Source organism: Thyridium curvatum, assembly GCF_004353045.1.
Source record: "Thyridium curvatum strain D216 chromosome Unknown NODE_12_length_601061_cov_81.036774, whole genome shotgun sequence".
Lineage (NCBI taxonomy): Eukaryota > Fungi > Ascomycota > Sordariomycetes > Thyridiales > Thyridiaceae > Thyridium > Thyridium curvatum.
Window position 1 is genome coordinate 135,200 of NW_022156767.1, and position 19,895 is coordinate 155,094.

Here is a 19,895-nt window from a genome sequence, read left to right on the forward strand (position 1 = left end):
TGACCGGACTACGTCCCCCTGATTTTCCTCGGAATGTGGTTGCGAACCCGTCTTACCCGCGCCGAGAATCCACTTTGCTCCATTGACCGTATCAAACTCCGTAGTACACTTGTGTTACAGCAGGTGTCCATGTGTTCATTTAGTCTGGCAAGACATTCAAATGATTAAGAGATGTTACAGAAGAGGTATCATGCTAGACCATCAAAGTTACATATCGCATCAAGCCCGTGGTAATCTCCTTATTCCATTTCAAGTGTGTCGTAAGCCGGGGGTGCGCCTCCCAGGCTCACGAAGGCTGCCTCCCTGGCCCCCTGCAGCTCGGTCCTCGTCTCCTCAAGCCTCTGCTCCTTGACCCGCAAGTCGGCCGCGAGCCCCTGGTGGCGCTCCTTGGCGCTGGCGAACTCGTGCTGCAGCGCTGCCTGGCACCGCTGCACCTCCTCGAGGGAGTCCAAGATCTTGTCGTGGAAGGCTATGTCGGTGAAGATGTTGTCGAACAGGACGTCGCTGATGATGCTGCCCTGCGCGATGTTGACGTCGGGCAGGGGGCCGACCTGCCGCGACAGCTGCTGCGCGCGCGACATGCTCATGCGCGCGTGCTGCACGTGCATCTCGGCCTTGTGCAGGTTCTCGCGCTCCATCATGTCGGCCATGCTGCCGCCGCCAAACATGTCCCAGTGCGACATGCTGCGAGCCTCCTCGCCGTACAGCCGCGCCTTCTCCATGTGCTGCCGCGCCTGGCCAAGCTCCTGCACGACCTGCGCCTCCGTCTCCTCCGCCACACGAGCGTCGTGGTACTCCTGCAGTGCCGCCGCCGCCGCCTGCTCCTTGGCGTCCTCGTCCGGGAAGCCCGGTGTCGGGCCCTGGAAGATGGAGGTGTAGAGCGAGTCGAGCTCCTGCTGCGCCGCGCGGTGGCGCTCGGCGGCCGTCTGCAGCTCGTCCCGGACGGTCTTGGCCTCGGCTAGTAGCCGGTCGAGCTCCTCGCGGCTCTTGCGCTCGCGCTGCTCCTTCTGCAGGGCCTCAAAGTACTCGCGCTCCTCCTTCTCGGCGCGGGCCTCGAACTTCTGGCGGTTGCCCGAGACCTTGAAGGCGAAGCGTTTGACGACGCTGTCGCGGTACTTTTCGTGCTCCTTGAATTCCTTGTTCCTCTTCCATTCACGCTCCTTGAGCTTCTTGTCCGACGCGGTGACCTGGTTGGTGAGGTCGGCGATGTAGCGTTCCTGGCTCTCGAGGTCCGGCGGCGCGTGGTCCGTCTCGCGGAGGGTGGAGAGGAGCTCTGCGTTGCGGGTGGCGGCCTGCTTGATCTGCGTCTGGACGTCGGTCATGCCTGTGTCTGATGGTAGTTTGATTGCGGAAACGTGTCTCGAGTGTGAGAGAGAGTGTGTGTATGGCTATTGTTCTTTCGATCTCGTGAACCTCCCCCGAGGAGTCGTCCAACCATTGCCCATGGCTATATATCTGGCTTTGTCGAGTCGTGGCGACGTCATTGAATGCCTTGCCAAGAGTTCCCCTATCTGGTCCGACCGATGGAGCTGGTTGCCTCCAAGCTGTGCCACTGAAGAGTGCTGGCCCGGCGAATCGCCACGGTCGGCTCGTCGGGATACAAAGCCCCCGCCCTATCAATAGCCCTGGAGGGATTCGTTTGCTGCGACTCACCACCCGTAATACCCACTATGGGTAGCCTAAACGCCTTAAGCTCACCCAGGGCCCCACCGAAGCTCCCCGGATTCTTGGTGTAAATGGATGCATCCGTGTGGCACATTAGGTGCACAGCCAGAGAGGAACGACAATCTTCACTCTACAGTGATGCTCTTCAGTGATGCACAACCTGTCGCAAATGTCGCAAAGGAACAGGATCAGCCGGTGGGCTCCCTCACAGTCCTTGCTACAGCACTCGGCCTTCTTCGTCACCAGATATGAGGGCGGTATCACGATGGAGGCGTAAAAAGGCAAGTCGAAGTGGGCCTTCAATAGATGACAGAATATCCCGACGCCCGTACACCGAAGTCGGGTCTGCTAGTGGGGTATTGTGCTCCGGCATCCGCCATGGCTCCTCGTAGTGGCGGTCATCATCAAAAAATGGCATGGCCATTGCCCTGTAGCCCATCCAGACAGGACTATGCCAGGAGAGCTGGGAGAGAGGTGCTTGAAGCCTTGTCCATAGCTGAGACGGCTGAGGATCGCACGGCTGTGAGTCGAGCCTACTGCTGCGAAAGAGAGCCGGGCCCGGGAAGGGGAGGATAGGGCCAGGAAATATTATAGCCCTTCCTTGCACTGTTGACACATCTATGTACTGTCTCAGCGACTCTAACTGTAGGAGAAACGCTCCTCGGCCGGACCTAACGAGGCGATCGGTGAGTTCCATTCCAAATCCGGACAGGCAAGAACAAGCATTCGCCAAGTTGGACTGCAATATATCTGGTGTGTCCGGAAGTATCCCTATCTTCTCGAGGCATGGCATTGGGATACATCGTGCGCCTAACCCTTGGATAATCGAGGAGAAATATCCCTGGACAGAGAGGAGTACATCTCCCCTCCAGGCGCTCTGAGAATTATCCGCCGTTTCGTCAAAGAACGATGGGCCCTCCCAGTCCCAAGCTCCAAGGGCCTGGCGGTTGAATATAGAAATCTGGACAGCCACCGAAGGCACGTCGAGGCCTGGTTGAGGGGCGTGAAGGACCTGGTGCTGTCGGAGAACCATAGCTTGAGCGCCGGGCCGGCGAAATTGGCTATGGTTCAGTCGGCATATCAGCTCGCGCCTCAAAAAGGCCCAGATCAGCCTATGGCGCTCTTCATTCGAAATTGTAGCCAAGGATGCCTTGCCACGTTGACGCCCCCGACATTGGTCGAGGAGCGAGTCGAGACCTTCATCTAGGTATGACGAATCTGCCCAGGGAGGGACTTGGAGATAGGCGCAGCAGATATCGGAGCTGGTAGACTTGGCCAGATAGTCGTTTATGTAACTGTATAACTTCCTCGAGAATGCGTCCAGCTTCAGTATTGTCTTTGCCCCGTATGCGGACAGTGTATTCGAAAACGATTTCGTTGCCCATTGGTCCATATGATTTTCGATCCTTGCGACAGGTGAACCGGCATGAGAAATGCCTGTATTAGATGCCGGGAATGCTAAAACTGCCATCGCATCCTGCAGATGATCGCCGGGAAGTTCGCGGGCCAGGAGGACTCGGAGGATGTGTATTTTGGATGCGCTGGCCTGATGCATCAGGCTGGGCGAGGCGCGGATCGCAGACCGGATATCTTGGCGGGACTCCAAAGAGCAAAGAATGCTTTCCAGAACTTCGAAGGGGGGCCTGCGAAATGGATCCATGGCTGTTTAATCTGTAAATCCGTGGGTCATATGCTTTTTCTCTATCTCTTTACTTGCTAGGAAGTCTGTTGAATATTAAGGAAGACGAAAGAGCGTGGGGGACAGACAAGCTGGGGCAGAGGCTTGGGTTTGTTCAAGCACTGCGCAGATTACCTATCTTGGTAGCCGATCTACCTCATAACAGACTCCCCTTGGATGGCAACATTCCGGTCCGAACCAAACGCAGTCCTGGGCTGGTTTCTAAAACCTGACATACGGCACCCACAGGTGTTGATCTAGAATGACTCATGAGACAAGGACAAGTTGATCCTTCAGTAAATTATGCTGGCTACTTTCTACTGAGGTCTATCGCTGAGTATGAAGACGACGCTCCCAGTAACACCAACAGGTTGTGGTAGCGAAAGGCTTACCCCAGCCCAAGACGAGACCCGCGAAACCCGGCATTGCTGCAAATCAACCCAGGCAACCCATAAAAGAGGAACGCCAGTTCTCCGATCCCCACAGTACCCCGGGCTCTCCTCTCAAACTCACTCGCCGTGGTTCAGAAGCCATTCTCCGATCCCCACAGTACCCCGGCCTCTCTTCTCAAACTCACTCCGGCCTCTCTTCTCAAACTCACTCGCCGTGGTTCAGAAGCCACTTGCGGTTGTGCACCTTGAACCTCCGTCCGTCCTCTGCACATTTGTAGACCAGGCCCTCGGCATTCAGCGCCTCAGCGCGGTTGCTCAAGCCCTGGTGGTTGAAAGCAATCGATCGGATCTTGAAGTCACCGCGGACGGGGACATGCTTGCAGTTCAGCTGGGCGGCAAGCTGCACGGTGCGGTCGGGCGCCCAGTATTTCTTGGTGTCGATGTCCCAGACATCGAAGATGAAGAAGTCGTGCTCGCCGTCAGGGAACTTCTCGCGGTTGCCATTGATGGTGGAGCCACAGAGCTCGCCCTGGATGGCGATGTTCTGGCCCAGGTTGTGGAGCTGCTGGGGCAGATTGTACTTGATTGCGGCCTGCCAGTAGAGCGAGTCCTTGTTCTCGGCAATCTCCTTGCGGTGGGAGCACACTCCGATGCGGCCTTTGGTGCCCTCGGTGAAGGAGTTGCCCGGGCGGGCCGGGTTGCAGGAGCGGTAGGCAGGCTGGTTCTTGCCGATGAAGTAGACAGTCATGGAGCAGCCGTCAAGCTTGACCGACTCTTGGTAGAGCCGTTGAAAGTACTTGGACTTGGTAAATAAATTGGGGCAGTTGGCATGACGCTCAATGGAAGTCTTGCGAATGAAGGGTGGCATCGCTCCGAGGCACTCGTCGCTCAGAAACGCCGCCTCCCACTTGGCCACAGACAGACGTGCCGCGAAGCAGAAGAGACCAATGTCCATGACCGCGACGTCTTCCTCTCCATTGTAGTAGTCGACAAGATCACGAAAGGTCTTGGTGACCTCGGGAAAGTCCTCGAGGGAAAAGACTTTACCCTGAGAGATTTCCTGACCCACAAGCTGCGAGGTGACGCGGTAGCCTTTGACACCCATGTACTCCATGGGAGGCGCACCACCAAAACCTTGCGTGAACATGGGATTGTTGGCCGGCAGGAAACAGTCCGGCTCGCAGAAGAGCACGATGCTTCCGGGCTGGAAGTCATCCTTGTCTACGGCAACGCGCCAGCCGTCAATCTCTGCCATATCTTTCGACTGGTTGCCGACGCAAGGCTGGATAGACAGGATGTATCGGATCGAGACCAGGCGGCGGGCATTGGGGCCCGACGGGTAGGTGAGCTCGTCAATGAATTTGGGAAGAGGCATAGTGAAGAAGTGCAGAAAGCCAAAGCAGACGTCTTGAAAGTATGACGGTTAGTGAGTGAAGGCATTCAAGCTGACGCTCAATGGACAAGGGACGGCTGCTCACCTGGAGATGAACTCGGAGCGATCAAAGGATAATGTAGTGGTAAGCCTTTGGCGAGGCACAAACACGGTGCAGGAGAGCGGCAAGTGAAAAGGATACTGAAGAAGAATTTCAACAGGCGGCGCTGGTCGGAAATTCTGCTTAGATGTAGAAAGAACGCAAAACTGCGCTGAAGGATGAAGAGGATGTTTTGTAAGTGTGCAGCCATGAAATGAAGAGAAATGAAGAGAAGATTAAAGAAGGAGGCGCGCGAGCTACAGTGGGGCAAATTAAAAAACGTGTCCAAGTGAATAACGCTCTCAAATTGAATGGTACTCACAAGGTTAATTGTGCTTAGAAAGTGAATTGCATGTCAGCAGTCCAAGGCGGGATGGGATCAAAGTAAACGGAAGACTGGCAACGAAATGAGCGCATGTCTGAACTCTACGTCCTCACTGGAGGTCAGTGTGTAATAATTCAGGCAAATTAAGGTACAAGAAGGGAGAATGGAAAACCCAGAAAGGCTCAAGAGGACATTTACCCCTGTAGGGAGCAGCATTGCCTTGCCACAATCAATGCGGTCACTATGACTACAAAGGACTGGCTTTTTTCTTGTTAAGAGACTAAGGACTTGTGTAGAGGACTCGCTCAAGGATCAAACCTATCAAAGTGGCAACTTGGTCAAATTTTCCTTTGCTCTGGTCCTCGATCTGGTGCCAGGTGTTGATATTGCTCAGTTTGGTGATAACTTCGACAGTGCAGATAGCCGTGCAAGTCTGGAGACCGCACTGTAAGAATGTGGCTGTGGTGGGTGGCTTTCGTGGCTTCCCAACCCCACCTGATGCGCTAGTCCGGAAAGGGCTGAGTCAGAAAACCAGCAAAGGAAGGAGCTGTCAGGTTGTCGCGACGCTCGTCTCTGGAACGCGACCTGCGAAAAAATGCGAAAAGGGCATCCAACCCACCACGAGCGCCTCCCATCCGAACAACAGTGGTCACCTCGTCTTCGAGTGCCTCAGCTGGCAGATTCGGTCTCGTCATCACACTCGGTAGTCGAGATCTCGCGTTGAACGGCTCTTCATTTCCAATTGGCGTGGCCTCTGGGACTTTGATCCCTGGCTCCTGCCTCTCCTCCATCCCGAGCTCCAACCCAACCTCGACCAATCTTTCGCGCCGTGTCTGCGCTCGCATCGCTATAATTTCAACCGTCTCAGACTCGTGTTGGCCAGGATGACGACGTCGAGGTCGGCGCCCCAGGCCTTCTGGTCGTCGTATGCGCCTCGCCTGCGTGCGTACAACAATTCCCTCCTCGTCCCCGTCCTCCCTAGTGCGGCTGCGGCGGCCAATGTGCGAACGACAAAGCGAGGTACAACCATCATCAACTATGCTGAAGACGGCTATGATGACTATGACGACGATGACTCCGATCGACGCCGCCCCACCGGTCTCAGGAGTCTGCGCAGGGACGATAGTGTTTCCAAGAGTGAAGCCGGTGACAAGGTTGCGAAGGAGACCACCGAGCCGGTCGAGATGCAAGGCGTATGGAGAGACTGGATGGGAAAGTCGAGAGCGCAGCGATCGGACATGGCGAACCATGCCCAGGCATGCCTGCCTCTGACACTGATCCCCATCCGACTGGATGTTGACATCCAGCCTTTCATGCCGCTTCCGCCGATCGCGAATGGCCACTTCGACAATACGAACCCTCTATACAAGCAGCAAGAAGTCACCGTCCCTTATAGGTTAAAGGACACTTTTCTCTGGAACCTGCACGAGACGCTTATTACGACGGACATGTTCGCGCTGAACCTTGTACAAGATCTCGACCTGCCCAACAAGGCCGCGATCTGCTCAGAGATCAGCAAACAAATACGCACTCAACTCGAGGAATATGCTGGTGTGGCGCTGCACCCGCTCTTCCACTCTCAGTCACACCAGAGTGGCCAAGAGTCACAGAAGGCACCGCCTTCCCTCGTGCACCGCGACTCAGCTACCCCAACACCGCAGAACGGTGTGCTGAGCCGCGCAGACACTCCGCTGCGTCAAAATGCGTCCACGACACCGTCCAAGGCCGGCCCAGGAACGCCCATTCCGTCTGGTCTGCCTACACAAGGCGATGTGACAGCATCCGCCACGGCCATCTCCCCGGAATCGGACGACTACAACCCCGATGACACGTACCGGTGTATCGTCAATCTCAACATCAACCTCTCCAACCAGCTCTACACCGACAAGTTCGAGTGGTCATTGTTACACCCCCCAGGCACAGCTGAAGCATTTGCCAAGATTACCTGCGCGGATCTAGGTCTCGCGGGTGAGTGGGTTCCTGCGATGACCCATGCCATCTACGAAGCTGTCCTGCGCTTGAAGAAGGAAGCCTGTGAGTCTGGTGGCTTGGTAGCAGGATTTGGCGCCGGTGGGCCGGCAGACTTCCCCAACGATGCCGCTATTTCCGCAGCGGGAGAAGGGGCCGGGTGGCGGTACGACCCCGAACATTTGGCAGATGAATGGGAGCCGAAGGTCGAGATCTTGTCGAAAGAAGAGATCGAGAAGCGCGAGGGCGATCGGGAACGGCAACTGCGACGACTTAGGAGAGAAACGGCGCGTTTCAGTAGCAATACTGGTATGGCTGGTGGCGTTCCCATGGGCTTTGGCTTTGGCGGTCTCATTGAACAGGAGGAGGAGCGGATGGGCCGTGGTGAGCGCAGCAAGAAGAAGCGACGCTTCCGAAGCCTGTCACCTCTCGGCCGTTCCGGCACTCCTGGTGGGAGAGGTACGCCTGATGTCGGGGGCGCGGTGGGTGGCTACGGTGGCGGTGGTACCTTGACCGACGCTGAGCGCATTAATTGGCGCTGTCTTCACTGTCGTGTTTGGGGTACGACTGTCTGGGCTGTCCGGGATGGTCCGTATGGTCCAAGGGTACGTGGTTTTCTTTCCTCCCCTTCGTGTATATGATGTGGTCCCAACGGATTTACTAACTTTTTTCTTCCCGTAGACCCTCTGCAACAACTGCGGCTTCCTCTACGAACGCGACCGCAAGCTGCCGAGATGGACGAGAAACCTTCACATCGGCGATATTCGACCAGTCTAGATCACTGAAGACAACGCCGCGGTGCAAAGAAAGAGGAAAAGGGAGGGCGTGCCGCCCGGGGACAATGATTCAGGGTAGTCGATCGGGGTGTTGGGCGTTCATGGTTCAAGGGCCAAAGAGGCTTCTTGGGGACAATTACCGTGGGAGGGTTTTCCTCGATGCTGCAGGATCTGGGCGTTTGGACGGTGAGGGGATTTGCGGTGCGTGCGTCTTCCACCCGTGCTCCTGTTCAGCAGCACTTTGGTGTCGACAGAACAATGAATGTAGGCTCCGCATGTATTTTTAATTCGATTTTTGCAGCACCAGGCTATGCCTGCTTGCTGATTCAAACGGGACAACCAATTCCAATGGCACGGACCGTCCCTCCCGTGCGCAACCTTGGTGTCGACATTTGCGATGTGGTGCTTGCGAAGCTTTTGCAACTACAGAACAACACATTGAGTCAGGATGGGTTCGTTCTGTCCGTCACAGCTCTCGAGGGTTTCAAGGGCGGTGGCCAATAGCAAAGAGTAAGCCCAATCAGAGCTAAATCCTTGGCCGAGAGCTAAAGTTCCGAGCACACAGTGCTTTCATCAGGCCAACGCGATCCTTCAATCCACCGTCTCCTTACCCGCGTGCATGAGGACAAATCCAAACTCATCTACACTCACTTCAAACCACCACCAACCGTGGAATTTGACGCAGAAGCGTCTTACGGTGAACCGATTCCCAACCTGCCGAGGTCGTCCTGGGCGGGATGGAACATCTCACAGCTGCCAAGTGCTTACAGGCCATCGGCCTCGCTACCCTCAGCTACTTCGCCTACAAGATCGTCCTCGAGAACGCGCTGTGGCTGCTGCCAAAGACACCCTTGACGCGATACCAGCGACCCAGTGGAGCCTGGGTCTTCATCACCGGTGCGTCCGCCGGCATCGGACAGGGGTGCGCGCAAGAGTTTGCCGCCCGTGGCTTCAACCTCGTCCTGCTCGGCCACCTCCCCGCGGAGCTGGAGCAGACCAAAGCTCTGATCCTCGCCGAGTCTCCGCAGGCGCATATCCGCATCATCGTCCTCGACGCCATAACCGCGAAGCCGGCCGACATCGAGGCGGCATTGCAGTCCGTCGCGGACCTGCCGCTGACGGTCCTGATCAACAACGTCGGCGGCAACCCCGTCGCGCGGCAGCCCGTGTTCAAGCGGCTCGACCAGTACACGGCGGCCGAGGTGACGAGCAACATGGCCGTCAACGCGGGTTTCATGGCGCAGCTGACGCGCCTCGCCGTGCCCGTCCTCGCGCGGAACGGGCCGTCGCTCGTCGTGAACCTGAGCTCGGGCGCCAAGACGGGTATCCCGGGCGTGGCCATGTACTCGGCGTGCAAGGCCTTTGTCCACGCGTTGAGCAAAGCTGTCGCCCGCGAGATGATCGCCGAGGGCATGTCCGTGGACGTCGTGTCGCTGGTACCTGGTGATGTCAAGACGCTGACTAATGACGTCGTGCCCAAGGGCTCGCCGGACCCGAGGAGCTTTTCCAAGGTGCTGCTGGACAGACTGGGCACGGCGGTACGGATGGGTTCGCTGGAGCTGTCGCCTTGGTACTTTCATCAGGTGCAGATATGGCTTGCTGATGTGGTGCCGGAGAGGGTGATGAGAAATGTGCTGGTCGATATGTTTAAGCGCAAGGCGAGGCAGACAGAGGCTGGGAAGAAAGAGCAGTGATGACTCCCCAAGTTGTGCAGGAAGGCCAGGGATCAGGGACGATGGCACATGCATTTCACATCAAGCGCAAAGACAACGCTGACAATATCTCATTGACATTAGGATAAATATGTACTCGAAAGTTGTCTCCATCCGAGCAGACTCAAATAACATTTGGTCTTGTGCCAAAAGGGCAACAGTGCGAGACCGTACCGCGCTCATCTAGCAATTCTTGGTGAAGCCAGTGGCCTTGCAGTACTTGCCATCGGGTCCGGAGCTGATCTTCTTGGGCTCCTTGCCGTTCGAGTTGCCCTCGTACAGGTCGCACGCCTTGTTGCCGTTCTGGCACGAGTTGGTGATGGTGCACGTGTCGCCGTAGTTGGAGTTGATGCCGCACAGCACGCCGCCGCCCCTGGCCACGACGTTCTTGACGACGACGTTGCGGGGGCCGCCGTTGTTCTTGCAGTTGCCGCACGAGCGGGTCAGCTTGCCGTAGTCCTGGGCGTAGAAGCCGTCGATGACGATGGTGCCGCGGCCGTTGAACTGGAAGATCTTGTCCTGGGCGTGGAAAGCGCCGCCGCCGTTGATGTATGAGGTGCCACTGTCTTGCTTGAAGGTGGCGGCGTCCTCGCAGACGTCGGCCCACCAGACGTTGTTCAATGTGCTGATGAGGGCTTGTTAGTGCCTGACCGGGATTGACTGTGATATGAACCCGGCCTAAAGGAAGTGTCTTGGTCACTTACCAAGTGCCCTTGCAGTGAATACCCTCGGCCTGAGAGGCGCCGATGATGACGTTGGAGAGGGTGGCGCCGTTCTCTAGGATGAACATGGCGTCCTTCTCCCCAGTCTCCTTCTGACCTTGGCAGACCGCAGCTACGCAAAAGCTCGAGTTAGCCCGATGTTACTGCCCTTCTAGAGATGGGGATCTTTACGGCTTCGTTCAAATCGCTTCATGCCGCCGTCAAAGGAACCCTTGACGGGGATAGCCGTGGGAGCGGACGAAGTGCCAGCCGAGGCGGGCAGCGTGGTCGTAACTGCGGACACAGCGCTACTGAGAGCAGCGACGAACAAAAGAGTGGTTGAATGCATGTTGACGATGTGGGCTGCGATCTGCAGAGGTATCAAGCCCAAGTCTTGCAATTAACGACCTTCTCAGCGTTTTGGAACTCGAGATACTGCTGGAATCTGGCTGGTATTTCCATGGGCTTCATTGCAGATTCTCAGCCGTTGAAATACTCGAAACCATCTAACCCCCAGTTCTTGCCAAGGCATTCAACCCTCGTGTAGATCGAGGAGAGGAGCATGGCGGTCCACCAAAGAGACAGAGGAAACAGAGTCACCACCGGAGAATCTACTGCCTCGAGACTCGACCATCATGCGGTTCGATGCTCCTTAAGTCTTGGCAGGCCTACCTTTGATCACAACGTGGAGTAGTGTAATAGACTAGGGGCTACTGGAGTCGGAGCCGTGGTTTCTTAGTCTGTGGTATGAAACCCGGGACTGGGATCCACGTGGAATAGAACCCATGTAGTCTGGAAACGTAGATCCACCAGTTACTCTAGATGACGGACGCCATAAAAAGTCCATCAATCCTAGTGCAGTCCGACTGATGTGAGAACTGACCATTAGATCCGCTGACGATCGCCTCGATGCAACGCCAAGATGGCCGCGAGACGCTCATTCGAGGGAAATTGCACGCTACCATCGTCCGATGCATCTCAAGCTACCGTTCCCCGGATTTTGGGCCACATAGACTTGTTAAGATTGCAACGATGCGACTACACCGAAGACAGGTCAATTCCGTGTCTAGCAATCCCGTGTGAGGCACCGAGGCCACTTCACTCCCAACTTGGCCAACGAGAGCTATAGTATGCCATTTGAGAGATGAATAAACCAATGAGGCAAAAGAATAACGCCAAATCTGGCAAAGATCGGAAATCTGAGCACAGATTCCACTGGTTCTAGGCCCTTCGATAGATTTGCATGGTGTCTTTGAAGCGTAGGGTTTGAGCCGGTCTTTCCCGTGACGCAGTACATCGTAACCAAGCCATCAACGAAACAAAAAAAGTCTTTCCACCAATCTCCAAGACTCCAGAACCTTGAGTAAAGGGGCAAGTTGAGTCAAAATCTTCACACGGTTCTTCTTCATTCTTGCCGTGCTTTCACTTGTGCATGACACTTAGACAACGACATGAATTTTCGAACTGTTCAATCATTGCTTTCGGGTTCAGATGGAGGTGTTGATCTCCGCTCGTGACTCCTAGACGTCTTATTTGTACGTGCTCCTGCAGTGCCCAACTCTTCAAGCTCTGACTTCCACCCCAATACAACCTTGACTACACTAGTAGTGCAGGTTGCTCAGAACCCCCTCGCATTTAGCTATCGGTCATATGTCCTAATTGCTCATAAAGCAATGCGTTTATTCAATAGAAGCAAGAGCAAGAGACACGCCACTTTGTAGTGAGCTTTTGATGTCATGTTTTGTGTATGTAACCTATGAGAACTATGGCCTATCAAGACTTTTCAACCCAAAGTGATGCTCGAGGACCCGGCACTGCCCGGGCCGCCATCCTTGGTGTAGCCCTCTGTCGCAAGCACCACGTAATCATGGTTTCCCAACCGCATGCCGTGCTTCGCCCACTCGTCAAAGTGCGTCTTCGTCGTGACCGTACCACCCACCCGTTGTTCTTGACGCACTGACCAGTATTGCTGGAAGGTCCGGGTACCTTCGATCGAGGGCTTGTTGACGCGAGTGCTGGTGAAGATCTCGTAGGTGCCCTCATCGAAAGTGAAGTTACCCTTGGAGGTCCACGGCTCGTTGGGGGCGAGGTCGGCGTGGGCTTCGATGATGTAATACTCGATGAGTGGGTTCCTCGTCCAGCCGTAGACTGCGAGGTAGCCGGGACCTGTGGCATTGTAGGTGCCGCTATACTTGATCGTCCTGGAGAGAAGAGACGGTTTCTTAGTTACGTCTCCCGGGGATTCTTCCACTGACATGAACATACCTTGCACCACCACCGCTCCAGCCTTTGCCACAAACAAAACCGCCCTTGCTGTTCCAGTTTGCAGAGTAGGAGCTGCCAGCCCCGTTCACACATCTGATATTACTCCCCCCCTCAGACCAGTTTTGGAAGTAGTATCCTTGGCGAGCCTCGAGGTCCTTGTCTCCTTCTGATTGAGAAGGTCCAGGTGCACCAAGGACACCTGAGACCAGCGAGAGGGCCGCCAGAGACGTGATTTTCACCATGATGCTAGTGTTGAAGCATCAATTTGGATTGGAGGTGAGATATGTGAACGCATTCCGGTTTCTACTGGGAGTCTTATACTTTGACTTCCTTAACACCGGGCCAATCAGTGGAAGCATGCTCGGGCAACTCCACCACCAGGGAGCCAAGAATAAACGTCGTCCTTCACAAAGGCCTTTTATTTAGGAAAGTTACATAGCTCCGCAAATCTTGACGGCAAGATTGGCTGGTTCGAGCGGGAGAAGCATCTTGATGAGACATTCCAGGTTCATTGATATTGGTCAACGATTAGCCTGAATAAACGAGATGTACACGGGGACGCAAGCAGGCGATCGGAGAGTTTTCCCCACACAAATGATAGGATGTCAAATTGCGGGGAAAAGTCGACATGTTGCAACTGCCGGACGAGGTTAAATTGAATAACACTGTTCGACGGAACAATGGGCGTGGGTGTAATCCAGATAGGCACCATAAACACAGACCATTGAAGCCAGCGAACGACTAAGACGAAGGCAGACCGAAGATACTCCTTGTCGATGGATAATATCGCCGGCTGTTAAGCAAGGTTGAGTTCACCGGGCTTGGCCAATGGGATCCTGAACGATCACATGAAGTATGCAAGACGATGGCATGGGAAGATTGCGTCCGCTCTGTTCTATCTCGAGTTCAGGACTTGGTGCAGCCTTCCAGCTACCCTGAGGAATCTGTTGGGCTATGTGGTTCGGATCATTGGAGTCATCATTTCGTGTGAACCTTTGAGTCCTGGTAGCCTTTTGGTCTCTGAAGTTAGGTCCTGAAGTTTCCGAGGTACGAAGAGGTCTGAAATGTCTTCCTTCAAGAGAGTTCCGTACCTGAATATGTCGTGGGTAGCATAACTATTGTGTACATCGTAAAGAATTTCACATATCGGGGTTCCAGCCGCACCAATGGGGCCGAAGAGGAAAGCAAGCCGCCTCGGCCGGCGATTGCACCACTTCGGCCGAGCTTTGCCCGGGTGCGTTTCCAAGCTACTTACGTGCGTGACAAATGCCCTATCTCTCAGGAATGTGACTATTTCTGAAGTATTAGTTGGGAACCAGGTTTATCGCATTTTTAACTACAGTTCAAAATGTGCCGTCTATTCAGCTTTGGTGATAATTACACATATCAAGAGCTTCCTCGGCCGAGCTTGGCAGCCAGCATATGCATGAAAGTAGACTACTACTAACGTGCATTTTGCGCTATCCAGCGTCTATTTCTCGTTCCCCATACCCCAGATTCCTAAGTACCGCACCGTCTTGATATGGGATATGGATCCCAGATGAGCGACGCTGGCCCAGGGTCACTACGATACATCACATGCAGCAAGTATTCAATTCAAAAACCATGTACATAGATCCATGGATTCTACACAGGTGCACGTAGGTGTATGAAAGACATGTCACCATGGAGATTGTTGCGCAGATCTTGTCTTGCAGATATCAGTTCGCTAGGTCACCACAACGATTCGCTGACCCGAAGTTAGTCTTATCGGCGATGCGCAGTTATCTCTGCCGTGTAACGCACCCGAAGGTGGCGGTGGCCAGACACATGCATCTCGGGGTTGTGTGAGCTGCTCGACGGCCGAGCCCCTCATCGTAGGTATCCAGCTATGACGGACTTGGCTTCACGTTGGCGATCTTACTTCTGCCATCAGTTACTTGACTTCAATCCGCACTCGCCATACTTGTCCAAGTCACAATCAAGCATTCAACATCAAAGCTTTAAGCAACTGTACGGACCATCATGGCCGATAAGACAACATACGTCGCCAGGGACATCCCGAAGGTAGGGAGAGCTCACTGCTTCCTGCAGCCAATGCTACTCTAACGCGTCGCGCTCAATTGCTAGATCTCCCTCCGCGATTTCGACAATCGCATCGATGAGATCACAGCACAGCTCTGTAATGCGGCCGAGAATGTCGGTTTCTTCGCCATTGTCGATCACGGCATCGCACCTGACGAGGTCGAGGACATGTTTGCCAACTCCGAGGCGTTCTTCAACCTCCCAGACAACATGAAGGCTTCCGTGCCATGGAACCCCCAAAACGTTGGCTGGGAGAAGATGTCACAGATCCGGCCGTCCACGGGCGCACCTGATACCAAAGAGTCCTACCAGCTCCAGTTTGGAGAGAACATGCTCACTGGTGGCCACAGCCAGGATGGGAGCCTGTGGATGAGCGATGAGCATGTCCCTGGGTTCAAAGAAAAGTGTCTCTCCTACATGCATCGCCTGCAAAAGATCTCTGAGAACCTCATGGTCTGCTTCGCTCGAGGGCTTGGCTTCCCGGATGATTATTTCAAGAAGGTCCACGACGCTCAGAACCCCAAGTGCCAGAGTGTGATGCGCCTGCTTCACTATTACGCGACACCGGAGACGAACGATGGTCAGATTCGCCACCGCGCAGGAGCTCATGCCGACTGGGGCTTTCTGACGCTGCTCTTTCAGCGCGAGGGTCAAAGCGGGCTAGAGATCTGTCCTGGTAGAGAGGTCGTCACTGAGTTCGCGCTCGGAGACGCTTGGACAAAGGTGAACTTTGAGCCAGGTGCCATCATATGCAACATCGGCGATCTCTTGATGAGCTGGTCAGATGACAGATTCAAGTCCACTTTCCACCGAGTCAAGGCACCGCACGAGCCTGGTGACTATTACGGGGAGCGTTACAGCATCGCCTTCTTCAACCAACCGGCCAAGGACACGGTCATCCAAGGCCCATTGAAGAAGTACCCACCCGTTACCGGGGAGCAGTTCACCAAGAATGCCATGTCCGTACAGTTCACTGCCCTCCAAGAGAAGCTCAAAGCCCAAGCAGCTGTGCCAACTGTTACGGAGTCTGTCGTGACTCCATCACCTCAAGCTGTTACATAAATACTTTCCCATATAGCGAGCCTTCATAATATACCATGTTTTGCTATATTCGGGCATGCAGGTGAACACGAAGTACAATCTCTCTAGCCATGTGGGGCAAAAGTCAATACCGAAATGCATGAACTCATCGTGTGTAACCAGGAAGGCCTAGACCGAGTATCAGACCGTGGTCACAGCTCCAGGTGACTTTTCCGAACTCTTTTTCTCTGGTTCACCGGCATGATCCAACACTGATTCCGAAGATCCTTCCAGGACAGTGCTTGTGGCGGGTTCCTTGTCCAACAGTTCCTGCTGGTTCTGAGCATAGGACTCCCATGGAAACTTGCGAGCCTCGTACATAGCGCTGTCTCGAAATAGGGACGAGAGAACCACGTAGGTGAAGGCACCTGTGAGGGCCGCGAACAGCCAGCCCATCTGATACAGGTGGACCCACCCCTGAGAAACGGAAGAACTCTTGCTAAACTGGTAGGCGAACCCTGGGCAAACAGGCCAGATAGCCATGATATAGGCAGCATAGGCTTTCCAGTTCCAACCTTTCCAGTACCAGTAATCTGAGGAATCTTAGCTTTAGTCTCTTGCTTTGAATCCAGGAACTCTCACCTCTATTGGCAGTGTATAGCGATACCACGTCAATATTACCACGTCGAAAAACATAGTCGGTAACAGCAATGGCCGGGATAGCCCCCAAGAAGAGACTGTAACCTGTGAGGAAAGTCAGGTAGGCCTTGGCGGTCGCAAGGATATGCCAGGGCTGGATGACAAACCCCACTGTCAAGCCCAGAATCATCCCACGATTGATGTTGATGTACTTGGGAAGGAGTGAAGCAGAGTCGGCCCCAAACGAGATGAGATTCGCAGACAGATTCTTGATCTGCTCGGAGACAGCCATCAGAATGGCAAACAGAAAGATGGCAAAGCGCACACCGCCGCTCCAATTCTCGGTGAGAATGACATCGCAGATATCCCACATATTCCAGTACATTTGGCCGTACTTGTATGCAATAGCATTGGTGCCAAAGATGCCGATGATGCAGACGACCGTCTTCCAGAACGTAATTGTGACGAGCTGAGGCCATCCCGTCGCACTTGGCCTGGCGGCATACCGAGCAATATCGGGATTGGAGGCGATCAGAGGGGAGAAGCTGCCGATGATGGCTTGCACGCAATACATGAAAGCCCAGCCCAGTTCAGAGCCGGTCAACTGCTTCGGGGTGGCGGCGTACGACACTGCGCCTTTGCTTCCCACCACCATGCAGTATATGAAGAAGCCAATGGTTATTGGAGGAATGATCAGTGCTTTGAGAGTCCAGAAGATCCTCATTTTGTGGATTTTGAGAAACATTGCAGGATAGGATCCGATCCAGACGATGATGCATGCGACAAATTTCCGCGTTGTAATGGTCGAACTAAGGGGCAAGGTGTTGGGCATCTTGTACCAAGCGTCTCCAAAGATGCATCTATTTCCTTGTTAGAATGATGGTCATAGTTCTTGAAATGGCGAAACATGCCTGAATGCAACGTCTAGAAAAAGTGAGCTCTGATAAACGGTCACGCCGATCCAAAGCACTGACACCACGGCTCTGGAAAACACGGGGAAGAGCGACCCATAAAGCCCTGAAAAGATTATGAGCAGCTATCCACAGTATAGCTCGTCCAAATCGGGCTACTGTACCGAATGAGACGCGCTGGAGTGTGGGAAACCCAATATGATATCTTGCAGACTGTCTTGAGTTCAACGACACCGCAACACCACTGATCAGCGATCCAACGGCACAAGCCAAAACGGCCTGCCACCAGTTCACGTTCAAGCTGAGCAGAGAAGACGCAGCAGCCCAAGCTCCGGATGTGAAATTGTACGAATACCACACAGCAAAGTAGTGAAACCAGGTCCATGTCCGCTCGGAGGGAGGACTTGGGTCCATATGTGCATTGGACCAAATGAAACCATAGCTAGAAGGTGCGAAATCTGAGTGTTTCACCTCAATGGCACTTTTGAAGCCGGCCTTGGTTGTCAAAGCAAGCTTGGCTTTGCGGCCAACCTCTCCCAGAGTACGTTTGCCGGTCATGATGGATGGAATCCGGTAACAAATTGGGACAGTCAGAACAACTTCAAGGAACTCAGCAGCAGAAGACCACTAGGGAACGGGATATGGAGATGCAGGGTTGCAATATTAATAGACAATTCTTGACTCTGTGATAGGAGCATTGGCTTGGTGCTCAAGATATCTCATGCACAACGATATGTGTGTATCAAGCGAGATAAGTGGATTGAATCTGGGGTTGGCCAAGCTGCCTTATCGCCAGTCTAGATAGTACCGTCCAATAGATTTACCATTCGCAAAGTTTCAATTGGGCTATCCGGTCTAGGAGGACGGCAAGTGATGGTCAGATTAGTTAACGGACTGCTAACAGAAGTACTTGACTATCCATCAAGCCCATCGGATTTAGGTAGTGGGATAGCCCTTCTGAGTTCTAGGGCAAGGATGTGACAAGGATATTGATTGTTAGGATCGAGGTAGCTCCTGATGAACTTCCGTCAACTATTCAGACACCCACTTGGACGGCTCCCTCAACACCAGCAATGACGCTCAAGATGTGTGGAGTCTGCTTGAGAGATAAGTGGACCTCGGCCGAGGGCCTTTGTGATAACACTATCAAGAATGCCAGCATCCCAAGCACAGTAATAATCTAGGGGAAACTGGGGAAGTCAAACCGTCAAGGTTCTAGATAATATGGCCATACTCCACATGGGATTTCTGGCTCAATCGCTTGCGGCACAATGAAAACTCCCCACACAACCGTAACAGGTAACAATGGCAGTCACAACCATGACAGCAGCGCCCGAGGTTCCCCTCATATCCCTGCGAAGATCCACCCCAGAGGAGATCCTCCACGCACTGTCTACCATTGGATTCATCCATCTAGAGCTTGATGGCACTGGGATTAGCCAGCACGATGTTCGTCGAGCGTTCGAGTTGTCAACCCTTATTCATTCTGTTCCGGAAGGCGAAAGAATTGGAGCCTTGAAAGATGCCTCGGGCAACGGGTATTTTGGAATGAAGGGGTCACTGGATGAAAGAAATCCGTCCAAGGTTGACTTGAAAGAAAGCTTTGTCTGGGGAAGATACAGCTCTAGTTCTGGACAGACGGAGACCTCTCAGAATCTTCCTGTTTCCATACAGAAGCACAAAAGAGAAATCGTCGACTTTGATCACAAATGTTTCGAAGCTTCACTCAGGGTACTGGACTCCTTGTCTGAGGCATTGGGAGTAAGGAAACACCGCTATTTCCACACAGTTTCTTATTAACTAATATCAGCAACAACGCGCAGCTACCACGGGATTTCTTCCGAAACACCCACGAGGATGCAGGTTCCAATGGCTTAGCAATGCTCAACTACCCAGCCTTAGATCAGCCACCAAAAAGCGATGACATACGTGCTGGGAGCCATAAAGGCAAGTACATCAGAGAACTCTTCTTAGATATACTAGTACTGACAGCTTAATCATAACAGATGTAAGTACCCAAACATAGTCCTGAACCATCAGGGAGTTGTCGCTTAGTCAGTCGAGTGGGGAGATGTGACGCTCTTGTTCCAAGAGGAGAACGGTCAACCAGGTCTTCAGATCTACGTGCCTACGGAAAATGCGAGGAAACAGACGGGCATCCAGCTTGTTCAAGGAGCAGTAGATCTGGAATCAGGGACATGGGTCTCCGCGCCGATCATCCCCAACACTGTCCTGGTAAACTTTCCCCTAGTACCATTTGGTAGATTACAAATGTACTGATACGAGAAGGTAAACGTTGGATTGACT

The 19,895-nt window shown here is 53.8% G+C and overlaps 10 protein-coding genes across 10 annotated transcripts; 4 read left to right on the forward strand and 6 right to left on the reverse strand.

The window, feature by feature from the left end:
- Positions 1–239: 239 nt before the first annotated feature.
- On the reverse strand, positions 240–1,322 carry E0L32_002845 (uncharacterized protein; the record flags this gene model as incomplete). Its single annotated transcript, XM_031137079.1, has 1 exon — positions 240–1,322. One exon carries the CDS (start codon positions 1,320–1,322, stop codon positions 240–242), a length of 1,083 nt encoding a protein of 360 aa, XP_030999455.1.
- A 560-nt stretch (positions 1,323–1,882) lies between these two features.
- On the reverse strand, positions 1,883–3,325 carry E0L32_002846 (uncharacterized protein; the record flags this gene model as incomplete). Its single annotated transcript, XM_031137080.1, has 1 exon — positions 1,883–3,325. One exon carries the CDS (start codon positions 3,323–3,325, stop codon positions 1,883–1,885), a length of 1,443 nt encoding a protein of 480 aa, XP_030999456.1.
- A 615-nt stretch (positions 3,326–3,940) lies between these two features.
- E0L32_002847 (uncharacterized protein) lies at positions 3,941–5,110 on the reverse strand (the record flags this gene model as incomplete). Its single annotated transcript, XM_031137081.1, has 1 exon — positions 3,941–5,110. One exon carries the CDS (start codon positions 5,108–5,110, stop codon positions 3,941–3,943), a length of 1,170 nt encoding a protein of 389 aa, XP_030999457.1.
- Positions 5,111–6,416: 1,306 nt separating this feature from the next.
- E0L32_002848 (uncharacterized protein) lies at positions 6,417–8,780 on the forward strand (the record flags this gene model as incomplete). The annotated part of the gene is made up of 2 exons (XM_031137082.1): positions 6,417–8,088; positions 8,578–8,780. The coding sequence occupies 2 exons, from the start codon at positions 6,417–6,419 to the stop codon at positions 8,778–8,780; spliced, it is 1,875 nt and encodes a 624-aa protein (XP_030999458.1).
- Positions 8,781–9,013: 233 nt separating this feature from the next.
- On the forward strand, positions 9,014–9,970 carry E0L32_002849 (uncharacterized protein; the record flags this gene model as incomplete). Its single annotated transcript, XM_031137083.1, has 1 exon — positions 9,014–9,970. One exon carries the CDS (start codon positions 9,014–9,016, stop codon positions 9,968–9,970), a length of 957 nt encoding a protein of 318 aa, XP_030999459.1.
- Positions 9,971–10,171: 201 nt separating this feature from the next.
- On the reverse strand, positions 10,172–11,038 carry E0L32_002850 (uncharacterized protein; the record flags this gene model as incomplete). The annotated part of the gene is made up of 3 exons (XM_031137085.1): positions 10,172–10,613; positions 10,693–10,822; positions 10,882–11,038. 3 exons carry the CDS (start codon positions 11,036–11,038, stop codon positions 10,172–10,174), a joined length of 729 nt encoding a protein of 242 aa, XP_030999460.1.
- A 1,434-nt stretch (positions 11,039–12,472) lies between these two features.
- On the reverse strand, positions 12,473–13,196 carry E0L32_002851 (uncharacterized protein; the record flags this gene model as incomplete). Its single annotated transcript, XM_031137086.1, has 2 exons — positions 12,473–12,890; positions 12,955–13,196. The coding sequence occupies 2 exons, from the start codon at positions 13,194–13,196 to the stop codon at positions 12,473–12,475; spliced, it is 660 nt and encodes a 219-aa protein (XP_030999461.1).
- Positions 13,197–14,958: 1,762 nt separating this feature from the next.
- E0L32_002852 (uncharacterized protein) lies at positions 14,959–16,080 on the forward strand (the record flags this gene model as incomplete). The annotated part of the gene is made up of 2 exons (XM_031137087.1): positions 14,959–15,000; positions 15,064–16,080. The coding sequence occupies 2 exons, from the start codon at positions 14,959–14,961 to the stop codon at positions 16,078–16,080; spliced, it is 1,059 nt and encodes a 352-aa protein (XP_030999462.1).
- A 159-nt stretch (positions 16,081–16,239) lies between these two features.
- E0L32_002853 (uncharacterized protein) lies at positions 16,240–18,146 on the reverse strand (the record flags this gene model as incomplete). Its single annotated transcript, XM_031137088.1, has 4 exons — positions 16,240–16,631; positions 16,681–17,537; positions 17,652–17,694; positions 17,753–18,146. 4 exons carry the CDS (start codon positions 18,144–18,146, stop codon positions 16,240–16,242), a joined length of 1,686 nt encoding a protein of 561 aa, XP_030999463.1.
- A 747-nt stretch (positions 18,147–18,893) lies between these two features.
- Positions 18,894–19,585, forward strand: E0L32_002854 (uncharacterized protein; the record flags this gene model as incomplete). Its single annotated transcript, XM_031137089.1, has 2 exons — positions 18,894–19,349; positions 19,412–19,585. The coding sequence occupies 2 exons, from the start codon at positions 18,894–18,896 to the stop codon at positions 19,583–19,585; spliced, it is 630 nt and encodes a 209-aa protein (XP_030999464.1).
- Positions 19,586–19,895: the final 310 nt, after the last annotated feature.